Raw genomic sequence first — 14,165 nt, 5'->3', positions numbered from 1 at the left:
ATTTTAGGCCATTCTTTGTTTTGATTTAAAAGTTTTTCAAAAAATAATTACTTAAAAACATTATCTTTTGCCTGCGACCATGCAGCAGATATTGTGCTTCAGTAATTTAAAAAACAGCTTTAATTTAAAAAGAAGAAATATCTGAATTGGCCGTTAAAATAGAGGCCATTATACTATGCTAAAAGTTAACTATATAAACTTTGCTTTAGGTTAACTGGTTTTTGTTCAAGGAGTTTTGTAGCATCTCTTATATCGTTCCATTGCTTCAGTAAAATCTGCTGTCATTGTCTTCAGCTCATTCTGTAGTTGTCCTATTTTACTACGAACAGCTTGTGCCTCCACCACTTTAGACTGATACTCAGCTAACAGACCTAATATAATAATAATAATAATAACGATGATGATGATGATGACGATGATGTTACTTTTAAGTCTTTGTAGTTTCACAGTGTTTGCTGTATTGTTCAGTTGTTGTGCTGACTCTGTGAGCTCATCAGTTTTATTCAATGCAGTCATACTAGCATTAACTCTTAGCATTGCTTCATCTTTTACTGAACTCACATTAACAGCAATAGACTCCATCAACTATTAGAACATTAATTGTCATGCAAGTACTCCCTAAACTCTCATACCATTTGTTCACTGGTTACATTGCTCAATATTTGCTGTACAGCATTATTTAAACTAGTGGCATTCATTGATGCAGCTTGTAGTACAGTCTCTCCTTGTGTTAAATCTCTTTCTTTATCTTTTGCAGTCTCACTAAGTGTGTATGTATCAGGAACTGACTGCACTGTCTCATTAACCTACTCATAGGTGATGTCATGATTCAGTGATTATAAAGTACCTCTCTTAATGTAGTGTTGATTGATTCAATGTTTCTGTTAGTCTCATTGTGAGTTTGTTCTGCTGACTCTAATCTTCTTCTTGTCTCTTTAATATTGTTTGTCAAATTACTGACCTTGTACTCAAGATCAGTTACCATTGCACTATAAAGCAACAATAGAAACCAATAAAAATGATGATGATGATGATACCTTGTATTCATAGCTCCTTCTAATGCCTCCATTGCTGCTACAACGCTGTTATTAGCATCAGTGAGTAGGTCTGTTATATCACTGTCCGGTATTATGCTGGAGTTTATGTTAGCAGCCAGTTCTGTTGCTGAAGAGAGTGATGGTAACTCTAGTGAGCTAATGTTTGTTGCCAGCTCATCAGATTCAACTAGTTTGATTGTAGAGTTCATTACACCATCCTGTGCTTTATTGATCATCATTATTAATGACTGAGCATCATCCATTGCTGCATTAGCAGAGGCCTAATAATAAATAAATAAATAAATAAATAATAATAATAATAATAATAATAATAATAATAATAATAATAATAATAATGTATTTTTAACTCACCATTAATGCACCCACTGATACTACACTGTTGTATGATTGCTGCTTTAAAACTTTAGCTGATATATAGAGTCCCTCACTTAATCCTAATGATAAAAATAATGATAATAATAATGATGATGATGATAATGATGATGATTCGTGTACATTAGAATGGATTATACCTGATAGTGTGTTCAGTTGAGTCATTAAGTTGTTAATTTTATTATTTAACATCTGAATATCAGTATCAAGATCAGTATATGATGTATCACTTGCATTGATGTCAATCTCAATATTTCTCACATCTTCTTCAATATCCAACAGTGTATCATTAATTACTGATATATTCTTAATAAAAGATCTTGTACTATCGACCATTGCTTGTGCAGTGTGGCTGGTGATGTTTGCATTGAGAATAGCCTCTTCTTCCATACTAGCATTTCCCTGTAGTGCTAGTACCAAGTTCATCAGTGAAATCACTTCATCTCTGTATTCCTCCAATAGAAGTGATTGGTTCATGCTTTGTCCCAGCAGTAGGTTCAGTGTGTTGTTCAGTGATACTAAACTAGGATGTATCTCAGTAATGGTGTAGTTCTGGTATCCTGAACTTGTTATGTTTTGTATGTATTGCTCTGCCAGTCTCAGTGTGGCATTAGCATCCATTATGGTTGGATTGAGTAGACTAATATCATTCATCAGTGATGTATAATTATTAATAATCTAAAGAGAGAGAAATAGTTAAATTTAAAAATTTGTAACAAATTAATTTTGACTGGAATCAGCTCAAACTTTCTACACAACATAGGAACATGTATATGCATCAAAAACTTTATTAGTACTTTGAAATAAAAATTACATCAAATTTGTCATAAAATAGATTTGTCACTCACTTCAGTTAGTATTGCTGTAATGTTATTAAATATCTTAGTATCAATACTTTGTTGCATCAGAAGTTCCTCAGACATTGTCAGTGTCATACTAATGTTATTAATGACACTACTGATATCAGACTGAGTGTATCCTTCATAATAATGGAGTATAGTGAGTATCCTTGTTGAGAGGTCAGTAATGTTCAACTGCAATGATGACAGTGTGTCTGACCAAATGAAATGACAATCATCACATTCCGTACAATTTGGAGCAATACCTACAAACAATGACAATAATAATATTAATGATTACAATACTATTAATTACCAGTAAACCCAGTTTGACAAGAATCACATTTTGTTCCAGTTCCTTCAGGCAGACACTGACAGTGACCCGTTGAATTACATTGAGCTGATTCTGACAACATTCCACAATCACAAGCTGCAGTATTACCACAATTTAACAATTATATATTTTTTCTCAACCCTTACCTGTACAACCAGTAATACTGTAATTATAGTAACCATGGATACAATCACAGCAAGTTCTGTCTAACGTAATGTCATAACAAGGACACTGACCTGTCTCCTATTATTATTAATTATTATTAATTATCATCATCATCATCATTATTATTATTACTTTATCACATTTCGTATTATTAGTACAGCAGTTACATGGTCTGCATCCTTCATCAGGTGATCCCCACAGTGTATCCATACACTCACTACAGTCTGGTCCAGTAATGTTTGGATGACATATACAATCTCCAGTTTTAGTGTCACACCTTAATGTACCACTGGCAGAACAGTTACATTCTAGTAATGATTGATTGATTGATTATTGTACATTTCATTAATTGATTCACTCTCTCATACTTTGACATGGTGTTCCATTTGCCGGGTTGCCATAGTAACCATTGGAACATTCTTCACATTGTTCTCCGGTAGTATTATAGAGGCACTGGAGACACACTCCAGTTGAAGAGTTACAAGACAGTCCTGGTAACGCTGGATCAATATTACCATTACAGTTGCATCTGCTGCATGTTCCATTGTCCTCCATAAAGTATCCATCAGAACATTCTTCGCACTGGTCTCCAGCATAACCCGTAGAACAATCGTCACAGATACCACTTCCATCGTTTCCAAGGTAACAAGTTGAGCTCCTATTGTTGCAAGAGCAAGGGAAACAGTCCCCTCCATTAGCGGGGTTACCATAGTAACCAGGGATACAGGTGTTACAGCCGCTATCAGGAGACACATGCTCCTTACACCAGCAGACACCAGTGCTCCTGTCACAGACCCCACTGATAGTAGCATTGAGGTTACAGGAACAACCTGGAGGGGATATTGATAATCATGGTAATGGTGATAATAATATCTCACTTTTGCAAGGTACTTTCATTTCAACGTTCCCATAGTACCCAGTGATACAGAACTGACACTGGGTCCCTTCAGTGTTGTTAGTGCAGCCTGAACAGTGACCAGTGGTCTTGTCACATGATGATCCAAGGGATATATCAAAATTATCATTACAGGTGCAGTTACTACACAATCCAATCTATAGGAATATCATTAATAGTATTATTATTATTATTGATTAATCTCACTGTAGCGTTTCCATAGTGACCATCAGCACATATTTCACACCTATCCCCAGTGTAGCCATCCTCACAATTATTACAAACCACACCCCCAGCCCCCTCGTGACAGGAACTGCTGTGACTGTTCTCCTCTGTGGGGCAAGGACACTGGAGACAGTCTATACCATTTATCGGGTCGCCATAGTAACCATCAATACATGTAGTGCAGTGGGCTCCAGTAACAAATGGTTTACACACACAAGTCTCGAAAGGAATGCCAGGAATACATGGATTGTCAACTGATTGAGTACCATTGATATTGCACTCACAAGCTAAAAGTAAAATAAATAAACAATTAAATGAATGAATAAATGAATAATTAAAAACTCCCTTACGTTCACAAGGTTTTGAGTTAATTACATCTCCATAGTAACCAGGTAAACATGTCTGACACTTATCTCCTGTAGTATTATTGAGACAGTTTATGCACTGACCAGTGGACGCATTACAAGAAGGGAATAAAGATGGATCAGTATTACCATTGCAATCACACTTTATGCATGTATTACTCTAAAAACAGCAACAACAATAATACTTTATAATTATTATTAATGATATATACTAACCTCATTATAGTATCCATTGTCACACTGACTGCAGTCTGTTCCAGAATAGCCAGTACTACAGGACTGGCATTGGTCCCCTTCAGTGTTACCAGTGCAGTTTATACATACTCCAGTTGCTGGATCACAACTGTCAGCATGTCCATTACAATTGCATGGAATGCACAAGTCCAACAGCACTCCTGATGGACGATAGTACCCATTCATACATTCATCACAGAACACTCCAGTGTGTCCAGCAGGACACTCACAATGTCCTACAGTATAATCTGCTCCTGGATCTATTGAAGTATTTCTTCTATCAATTGTCTGGATTCTGAATCCTTGGAAATAATTGATTTCAATGTACATATTATCCTATAGTTATAAGATTCATTTACATTGTTAGGTGTTATATAAATACTTACAGTAAATTTAGCACTGAACCTAATATCAGTGATATTGGTCAACACTGATATGAACTGGTATGGTGTTGATGTGTTACTGCTATCATAGTCTTCTCCTAATCTCCAATAAGACTCTACCAATGGTACCTATAGTTGAATTAATAATAATATCATTATTATCATTCCTTACTGTTATTTGATTTCCTTCTACAATCATCTTATGAACTATAGTCAGGCCAGACCCATTGATCCTAGGATTATATTATCATTACACTTTATTGATTGATTGTACTTACCAAATAAAAGAATCAATTCTTTGAGAAGTGCTGGTAAGTTGTATATTTATTATAATATTAAGTCCATATGACAAGTGATAATCATCATGATATCTATCAGGAGCTATGAACACTGGACTAGCATCACCAAATATGGTATAAGACAGACTATCTGGATTATTGAATGTATTATTATCATCATTAAATGTCCATCCATCAGTACAGTCCATGTTTAATGGGCAAAGTTCAGTGAAATTGGACTGTACATTTCCCTGTATGTAATTACTGCTGTCTGGTTGACAGGTTTGAGAATGGTTGAAGCAGAAGCAAGGCAGACAGAGAGACTGGTCACTACCCACTGTCTTATAGTGTCCATTGGTAGGGCAATCATTACACTGTGTCCCAACAGCAGCATCTTTACAATCACACTGACCAGTGACATTATCACAAGATAGAGAAAGACTACCTCTTGGATTACATTCACAAGCTATACAGCCAGCATCACTGATGCTGTAATGATAATCATCACAAGATTCACACTGATCCCCCATAACATTAGGAGGACAAATACAATCTCCATTAGTAACATTACAAGATCCATAGGTACAGTTACAAGTATCAATGCAACCAGAGGAACTGAATACGTGATTCGATGAAGGGCAGGAATCACATTCTTCTCCAATTACATTGTCTTTACAAACACATGATCCAGTATCAGTGTCACATGCAACATTAATGGATCCAGTGCTGTTGCAAAGAAATGGACACTCTACGATACAAATAAATAAATAAATGTAAGTTAATACATAATTGTACTTACCTATGCATCTTCCATTAGTATTATTATAGTATCCATTGGAACAATCAGTACATAAAGTACCAGTGTAATTTGATGAACAGCCCCAACTACCTCCATATGGATCACAGGTATCACCAGTAATGCCAATACTGTTAGGTGATCCACACTCTAAATAATAATTATTAATAATTAATAATTATAATAATACTGACCGTAAACTTCTCCATAGAATAATAGAGACAGGTTAAAGACGTGTGGGTGACAGTATTGAGGATTTTCAAGTTCAGCAATTAATGTTAAGCAAGTTATAGTAGAAAACATTTGAACAATGGGCAAACTATTAATGTAGTCAGTTTGATCAGGACTTAAGACTACCTGTATAACAATAATAACAGTAAAATGATGATGATGATGATGATAATAAAGTAATACTGAAGATAAAAGCTTACTGAGTCCAGCATCCATTCATGCCCAGTAGTAGGATAATAATTAACTGTTATATTATAAGTTATTCCTTCCTCAAAGCAGTGTACACGAGTGTTGGGATTGTAGCCTTGTAAACTGAGTAATGTTAGCATTGTTGAGTTATATGATGTCGGAATGGGCTGAGATTGATTAACACAATCAAGAGATTGTGTTACATTCCTTGAACTTTGAATTGATACAAATACGGAATCAATATCAATAGTAGTCTAAATAAAACATTAATTAATTAACAATATTAATATTTTACTAACAGTGTATCTCAGTATCACTGAATAAGGTCCTGTCTTATCAACTGTCATACTAAGACCTACTGTTCCTCCAGTAGCAGGGATTCTCACTAATCCTTTACCAGTATACCGTAATGCAGTATCAATAGGATAGTAACCAGTGATACCCTATAAACAATGAAATAAACTAAGTATTATTATCATCATTATCATACCATGGATAGTTGGCCATATTCAGCTTCAGCAATGTTGTGATCCAATGCTCTAAAGTAGTAGCCATTTGCAGTTTCATTACACTTGTCTCCAGTAACTCCAGTTTTACAGTAACACTGACCAGTAACAGAGTCACAGGACTTATTAGTGGATCCCATTTCATTGCATGAGCAACTCTTAGTGCATCCAGAACTAATGTCATAATACTCATCCTATAAAAGAACAACATTATGGTATACTGTACATTTGTATGGTGTGCCAGTATTACTTGGCATTGTTGACAGTGAGTCCCTTTATAACTTGAAGCACATTCACAACCTGAGTACACCTAATGTAATATAATATCAATAATAATGAATATCATTAGCCACAACCACACACACACACACACACACACACACACACACACACACACACACTTACTTTGTTGGTATGATTAGTTTCTGTTCCTAATGGTTGACAGTTTTCAGCACGTCCATTGCAATGACAAGATCCATTGAGACTCAGTTCAGATATAGCAACGAATGCTCCACAGTCAGTATCATTAGTAGCATTAGTAGCTGCAGTGACATTAAGAATTGATAGTCTAACGTTAGTGACTAATTGGTAACTGGGATCAGAGAAACAATGGGAATAGACAGAAAAGGAAACCTATAACAAAATATAATAATAATAATAATAATAAGTATAATTATATTGATTACTTCTGATCCAGGATAATCTGCAAGATCTGTATCAGTGCATATTGGATCAGTGGTATTCATTATATCAGTATCATACACTGATATTGAACTCATGTTAAAATCACTGCTACAATCAGTAGACCAGTAGCGATAGACACTCCAGTTGAGCCCATAATCACTTGATCTCTCCAGTATCATGCTGCTAGGGGTAGGGCTCTCCCACTGGATGTTAATGTCATGCAGAATCATGAGGTTAGTCAGGTCAAGTGTTATAGTAACAGGAAGGTCTGGATCGACCTCAGATATCCACATGGTGTCGGTATTATCATCACTAATGAGGCCAGAACTGTTGCTTGTACAAGGTAGTAGAATCCCATTAGGACAATAACCTCCTGAACACTCTGAAGATATATTCAGGAGCCTACCTAGTGTCAGGTCCCCACTGGGAGTGGTAACAGACTCACTGGGAATGCATTGAGGACTTGAGTTTAATACAAGAGAAGAAAACAAGAGAACAGTCAAAAGATACATTTTGAAGACTCTACACCCACTGATTCTGCAAACAAGGCGGGGCTCAGGAGCTAGTTATTAACTAAATTAAGGTGTGGCTGGTTTGCACTGCAAGGTCACGTGATCCGCCTAAAGGGAGAGTAGTAGTAAAGTTTTTATGAGTGTACTCTCCAACACAAGTCTCAGGTCACTGCACAGGATGGATGAAGATGAGAGAGATCCCCCAGCAGTACTGGACGTCACTTCAGTATCTCTAAATAGAGAGCAGGAGCCTCTCCTGAACACTTCTAGTGGCTACAACAAGCACTCACCAGGAGGAACCTCCTGGAAAGAAAGAGCTAAAGAATTCTGTTATGGAGGACTGAGAGGGAGAGCCTGTTTCCCTCAGTATCCCTCGTACGAGCTGGTTGAGAACTGTCCCTGTATCTTCACTCCATTCCATTACTTTATTAAGGACAGACTCCCAATCATCGGTTGGATAAGGAGGTATACTCTTAGACACTTGATATCTGACATAATCGCTGGACTGGCAGTCGGTCTAATGGTCGTACCACAAGCCATAGCCTACGCTGGTATAGCAGGACTGCCGCTACAGGTACATGTACATGTATTAAAGGGGTGGGTTCATTTGTGGGTGTGGCTCAATATAAAAAAGCAATGAAATCTTAGCAATTTTGTTGTTTGCATGCGTGTACATTTACATTGTACACAATTGTTCAAAATGGTGCATGTACATGTATGTATGTAGGTTTAATGTAAATCAAAGGAACTTCAGATTCATTCCTTTCATAATTGCCAGTTGTACAGTATATGGTACAACTAATAAAGTACATATTATATCTTTATAAGTATCTTTATAAGAGTATCTTTATTCCCTCCAGTATGGGCTCTACTCATCATACATGGGAGTGGTAGTGTACATGTTCTTTGGCACCAGTAAAGATGTTACTCTTGGCCCAACGGCCATCATGTCACTACTGACAGCTTCAATAATTGGATCCAGCGACGGGTCAGGAGAAGAGAAGGTTCCCTTAGCGATCCTCTTGACACTCCTCTCCGGTATGGTCCAGTTTATCATTGGAATGTTGAATTTAGGTACAGTGGGTGTGGGTGTGGGTGTGGTTATTATTAGTATTCTGCAGGGTTCCTCATTGATTATATTCCCCTCCCAGTCATCAGTGGATTCACATCAGCAGCTGCCATTACTATTGGCTTTGGACAAGTTAAGGTACATATTAACTATTTTAATATTTATTTGGTAAAAATGTTGTCAAGCAAAATACCTGACAAACTTTTTTAAAACTGATAAAACTTATATCTACATGTATCTATTTATCTCCACCCACCAGTCCTTATTAGGAATTACTAAACATGTCCGTCGTCCATTCATTCATTGTGTCTACGATACCTTCAGATACATCTCCCACTGGAGACCTTGGGACTTTGCTTTGGGAACTGTTTGCATTATAATCGTAATATTTCTAAAGGTAATCTAATCATATTATGCTGTTATTATTAATGATTATGACTTTCAGTATTTCAAGTCACACAATGAAAGGATCTTTAGTAAATTGGAAGAGACAAATTCTTCAAAACTTTATCACAAAATAGCTCACAAGTTCCTTTGGATACTGTGCACAGGTACATGATCAGCTAAGGACATGCACATGCATCAGGAAATGTAGTAAAATGGAGAATCTTCTCCTTTTAAATTTTGGCAAAATTGGGCCAAAGCCCCTGTACTATAGTTCAGGGACTTTGGCCCAATTTTGGAGCAACTTTAAAAAATCATAAAAAATCCAAATGTGATCGGAATCAGCTCAAACTTTCTACACAACATAAGAACATGTATATGCATCAGGAAATGTCATAAAATTGAGGAATTTTCTACTTGTCAATTTTGGTGAAATTTTACCAAAATCCCTGTACTATAGTACAGGGACTTTTGTCCGATTTTGGAGAAACTTTAAAAAATCATAAAAAATCCAAACTTGATCGGAATCAGCTCCAAATTTCTACACAACATCAGTACATGTATATGCATCAGGAAATGTAATAAAATTGAAAAATTTTCTACTTGTCAATTTTTGTGAAATTTTACAAAAATCCCTGTACTATAGTACAAGGACTTTTGTCCGATTTTTGAGCAAATTAAAAAAATCTTTAAAAATCCAATCTTGATTGGAATCAGCTCAAACTTTCTAGACAACATAAGAAAATGAATATAATATATTTCTTTATTATGATTGTATTAGGTCGTAATGCTGTCATTGTTATATTAGCTGGTCTCATTGGTTTTTCTATTGCTGAGTCTTATGGCTCTAAGGATCAGGACTTTCTGTCACTCGTTAACTATACAAAGGATGATGGAATAGAACTACCTCCTGTATTTATACCAGCATTAACTATTGCAAATATTAAAGTATAATAATAATACTAATAAATATAATTATTGTTATTATTATTAATGACAGATATTAGGTACAGGTATCATCATAGCACCTTTTATTGGATTCCTTGAAAGTATTGCTATCTCTAAAGCATTTGGTAATTATCAATTAATCAATTATTATCAATTAATCTATTATTATCAATTAATCAATTATTATTAATTAATCTATTATTATCAATTAATCTATTATTATTAATTAATCAATTATTATTAATTAATCAATTATTATTAATTAATCTATTATTATTAATTGATTATTAGCTCGTCAGAACAACTACCTCATCAACCCAACCCAAGAGCTGATAGCTCTGGGCCTCTCTAATGTCGTCAGTTCATTCTTTGGGTCTTATCCAGTCACTGGGAGCTTCTCAAGGTTAGTTAACTATTATTAACAGTTAATTAACTTTTATTATCATTAGGACGGCAGTTAATTCTCAAAGTGGTGTCAAAACTCCAGCAGCAGGAATAGTGACTTGTAATTAATAATAATAATAATAATAACATTAATTCATTAATATTCATTAGGTGTTGTTGTCCTGTTAGCTGTTATTGTTTTTTCTCAAGGATTTGATTACATTCCTAAAACCTCCTTAGCTGCCATCATCATATCAGCAGTAGTGTTCATGATCGACTTTAAAATACTCTACAAGATATGGACAATGAAATGTAAAGTATAATTATTAATTAAATGTTAATTAATTATTAATTATTAATATAGTAATAATGGAGAACATTCCTTTACTGGTTTCATTCCTTGGTACATTAGTCTTAGGTATTGAGGTAATTAACTAATTAATATTCATTAGCATTAATTAATTATAATTAGTATGGTGTTCCCGTGGCAACCGTTCTCTCTCTATCCATCCTGTTGTACAGGCACGGACGGATCAGACATGATGTATTAATTATGTTGTTGCTATGGTAACCAATATATCCTTATTAGGTAATAGTGAAAGGGAATGAAATCATTGTCACGTTTAATGGCGGGTTGACTTACCCTGGCTCTGAATATGTATGGAAGAGAATTAGAAATGAAATTAATGAACTCTCACAATCGCTCCCTGAAGGTGAGAGATATTAATACTGAGAACGTTTTATGAATCTTTATCCAAAATTGGCCTATTATAATAGTACAGGGACTTTGGCTTGATTTTCCAAAAATTAATATTAGAGAATTCCTCAATTTAATTACATTTCCTGATGCATATACATGTTCTTATGTTGTGTAGAAAGTTTGAGCTAATTATGATCAAGATTAGATTTTTTATGAATTATTAAAGTTGCTTTAACATTGGATAAAAGTCCCTGTAATTGTAGTTCAGAGACTTTGGCCAAATTTAACGAAAATTGATAAAAGAGAATTCCTCAATTTTATTACATTTTGTTATACGGATACTATGTACCTCTAGTTACTACTCTTGTGTTGGTTGCTTTGTTTCATTAGTTAGCTCATGTAGCGTGTGATTATTGTTATGGATCAGTTCATACAATTATTTGAATTTTACTATCCTAATCTCACATGTCTTGTAGGAGAGATGGTAACCATGGTAACGTTTGAGTGCAGTTCAATGCCTGAGATTGATTATACAGTAGTTGAGGTTAGTCTGTGAGTCTTCCTTTAGTCTGCCAGTGAGCAGTAATGTCTATCATGACTCCATTGAAGTCTGTCTGTCTGGTAATTATTGTTATTCTTCACAGGGATTAAGGATTGGTTGCAATGAGTTGAAGGATAAAAGCATTAATGTGAGGCTGGTTCATGTCCAGGTAAGGACCTAGCTCTCTCTATCAGGAGTTCCTGTAGTAATTGTTGAATGGAATGTGTTTGTATAGTAGAGGGATAAGTGTAGTCCATCCTTATTTCTAGTAATTACACAAGCCACACTGTAGTATACTCCCTTTGGAGACAGAGAGAGAGAGAGAGAGTATGAATTGAAATGAAACTGTCTTTTATTGTAAGTACCAGCAGCCATTGAAGTGGTCCCATTATGATGGTGTGGTGAGGTTCCAGTGATTGTCAGCAATAGTTTATCAATAAATGAAAATGCTGACATTGATCATTGAGTACATGTACATGTACATGTAGCTATTACTAAAAGTACATGTACATGTACTTGTATCTGTAGTAGTAGTAAGGGTGGTCCTAACAAGTAGATAGTTGAATAAACATTAGGACAAACATAGTTGTAGGAGGGTCTTACAAGTAACCACATCTTAACACTCTACCTCATATACACTCTACCTGGTATACCCTGTACATAGAGTGGACTGTACTGGCAGTGCTGGTCCTCCTCTGGTCAGTGACCAGTGTCTACTAGGAGCAGTTCTCCTGACCAGTCCAAGTGTGTGTGTGGTTGCAATGTCTTCTCAAAGGAGAGCTTTAATTAATTATCAGTCTATCCATTTCTTTAATGTGGATATAGTGTAACATGCAGTATAGCCATGGCTTCACCTTTTACTGGTCCTCTCATATCTAGTGTCTCATATTATGGGATGTCTGCCACTATTATTGGTTACTATGGAGACATGTGTGTGTATTTTCAAAGGAAGTACACATACTTTTATTAATTAGCCTAAACTAATAATACACCTTTGATATTAGGATAGGGAGAGAGAGAGAGAGAGAGAGAGAGAGAGAGAGAGAGTGAGAGAGAGAGAGAGTATGGTAGTAATCATGATTGGAATTATTGTCCATGAGCTATTGACTTTAGTTGTTACAATTAAAATAGTCTAGTAAATTACTAATCATCTCTTGTGTATTAATAATAATAATGACTTTACTATTAAGTTTGCTTAAGATTGTGATCTAGTTTGGAGTCCAATTGTCTAACTAATTATTACAATACTATTATGGCCTACTTATCATTATAATGTACCTGCTCTTCTTTCTTCCCAGCTCCATCTCTTAGACACTTTAAAAAGAGCAAGACTACCAAATTTACACATAACTGCTAGTAAGTCTCTCTCTCTCTCTCTCTCTTTTAATAGTGATGGATAGCAACTTTTAAATTGTTTGTTATAATATTTTATTTTGTTTTCTTGTTGTTTGTTCCATTGGGTACATGAGAAATACATGTACGTGTGTAATTATTATTAATTAGATGGAATGTGTAGTGCTTGTTCAGTATGGTTTCTCTTTGATGATTGCTACACTCACTCACTCATGAATTAATTCAGTGTATAATATGTCAGTATAAACGCTAATCTAATGGCTATGGTATTTGAGTGTATAGGAATACAAAGGAATTCTTCCTCCTTTGCTAACCGTTGGACTGTATAATAATGTCTATCTCTAGCTTTATGACTAGAGGCACATTATTCTCTTGTTTTGTCCTAATTGTATTAATTATTATCTTTATTCTATTCTTAGGTATTGAAGAAGCTTAAATGCAACTTTACCTTAAAATTTGTTAGCGAAATATTTATTATAAAAATAATTTATTGCTGTTGCTAATATTATTATTATTATTATTATTATTATTATTATTATTATTATTATTATTATTGTTATTATTATTATTAATATTCTTGTTATTTGTATTATTTGTGATTAATAACATGCCACTTCAATACTGTACTTTTAGTTTGTGGGTGCAGTTGTTACACCCACGCATGATGTTGTGTCTATAAAACTGTTCCTTCACTAGTATTGTCCCAGTACTGATTCAACT

General features: G+C 34.9%; 3 protein-coding genes across 3 annotated transcripts in view; 2 read left to right on the top strand and 1 right to left on the bottom strand.

The window, feature by feature from the left end:
- The window catches only part of LOC109583387 (uncharacterized), a 981-nt gene extending 926 nt beyond the window's left edge, over nt 1–55 (top strand). The window contains exon 3 of the mRNA XM_019998691.1: nt 8–55. Coding sequence (XP_019854250.1) covers nt 8–55 — 48 coding nt within the window. The remainder of the gene's footprint in view (nt 1–7) is intronic.
- Nucleotides 51–8,098, bottom strand: LOC100638010 (laminin subunit gamma-1-like). Its single transcript, XM_019998717.1, has 27 exons — nt 7,557–8,098; nt 7,276–7,503; nt 7,121–7,180; nt 6,855–7,064; nt 6,664–6,807; nt 6,376–6,618; nt 6,139–6,301; nt 5,948–6,094; nt 5,149–5,896; nt 5,043–5,103; nt 4,874–4,999; nt 4,470–4,823; nt 4,239–4,413; nt 3,871–4,175; nt 3,647–3,821; nt 3,137–3,598; nt 2,901–3,076; nt 2,750–2,846; nt 2,586–2,699; nt 2,279–2,535; nt 1,571–2,108; nt 1,410–1,492; nt 1,038–1,318; nt 848–989; nt 633–806; nt 426–585; nt 51–371 (listed from the first exon to the last, which is right to left on the bottom strand). The coding sequence occupies exons 1-27, from the start codon at nt 8,064–8,066 to the stop codon at nt 226–228; spliced, it is 6,279 nt and encodes a 2,092-aa protein (XP_019854276.1). The 5' UTR covers nt 8,067–8,098; the 3' UTR covers nt 51–225.
- A 57-nt stretch (nt 8,099–8,155) lies between these two features.
- Nucleotides 8,156–13,951, top strand: LOC100637885 (sodium-independent sulfate anion transporter-like). The gene is made up of 17 exons (XM_003387938.2): nt 8,156–8,640; nt 8,927–9,140; nt 9,188–9,273; nt 9,395–9,532; nt 9,581–9,686; nt 10,301–10,467; nt 10,520–10,592; nt 10,759–10,870; nt 10,917–10,972; nt 11,023–11,163; nt 11,216–11,277; nt 11,324–11,395; nt 11,441–11,564; nt 12,028–12,095; nt 12,196–12,261; nt 13,391–13,448; nt 13,865–13,951. Exons 1-17 carry the CDS (start codon nt 8,203–8,205, stop codon nt 13,879–13,881), a joined length of 1,998 nt encoding a protein of 665 aa, XP_003387986.2. The 5' UTR covers nt 8,156–8,202; the 3' UTR covers nt 13,882–13,951.
- Nucleotides 13,952–14,165: the final 214 nt, after the last annotated feature.

The sequence above is a fragment of the Amphimedon queenslandica genome, unplaced genomic scaffold (genome assembly GCF_000090795.2).
Source record: "Amphimedon queenslandica unplaced genomic scaffold, v1.1 AMPQUscaffold_13308, whole genome shotgun sequence".
Taxonomy (NCBI): domain Eukaryota; kingdom Metazoa; phylum Porifera; class Demospongiae; order Haplosclerida; family Niphatidae; genus Amphimedon; species Amphimedon queenslandica.
Note: the sequence above shows the minus strand (reverse complement) of the source record. Positions and strands in the feature narration are given on the sequence as shown.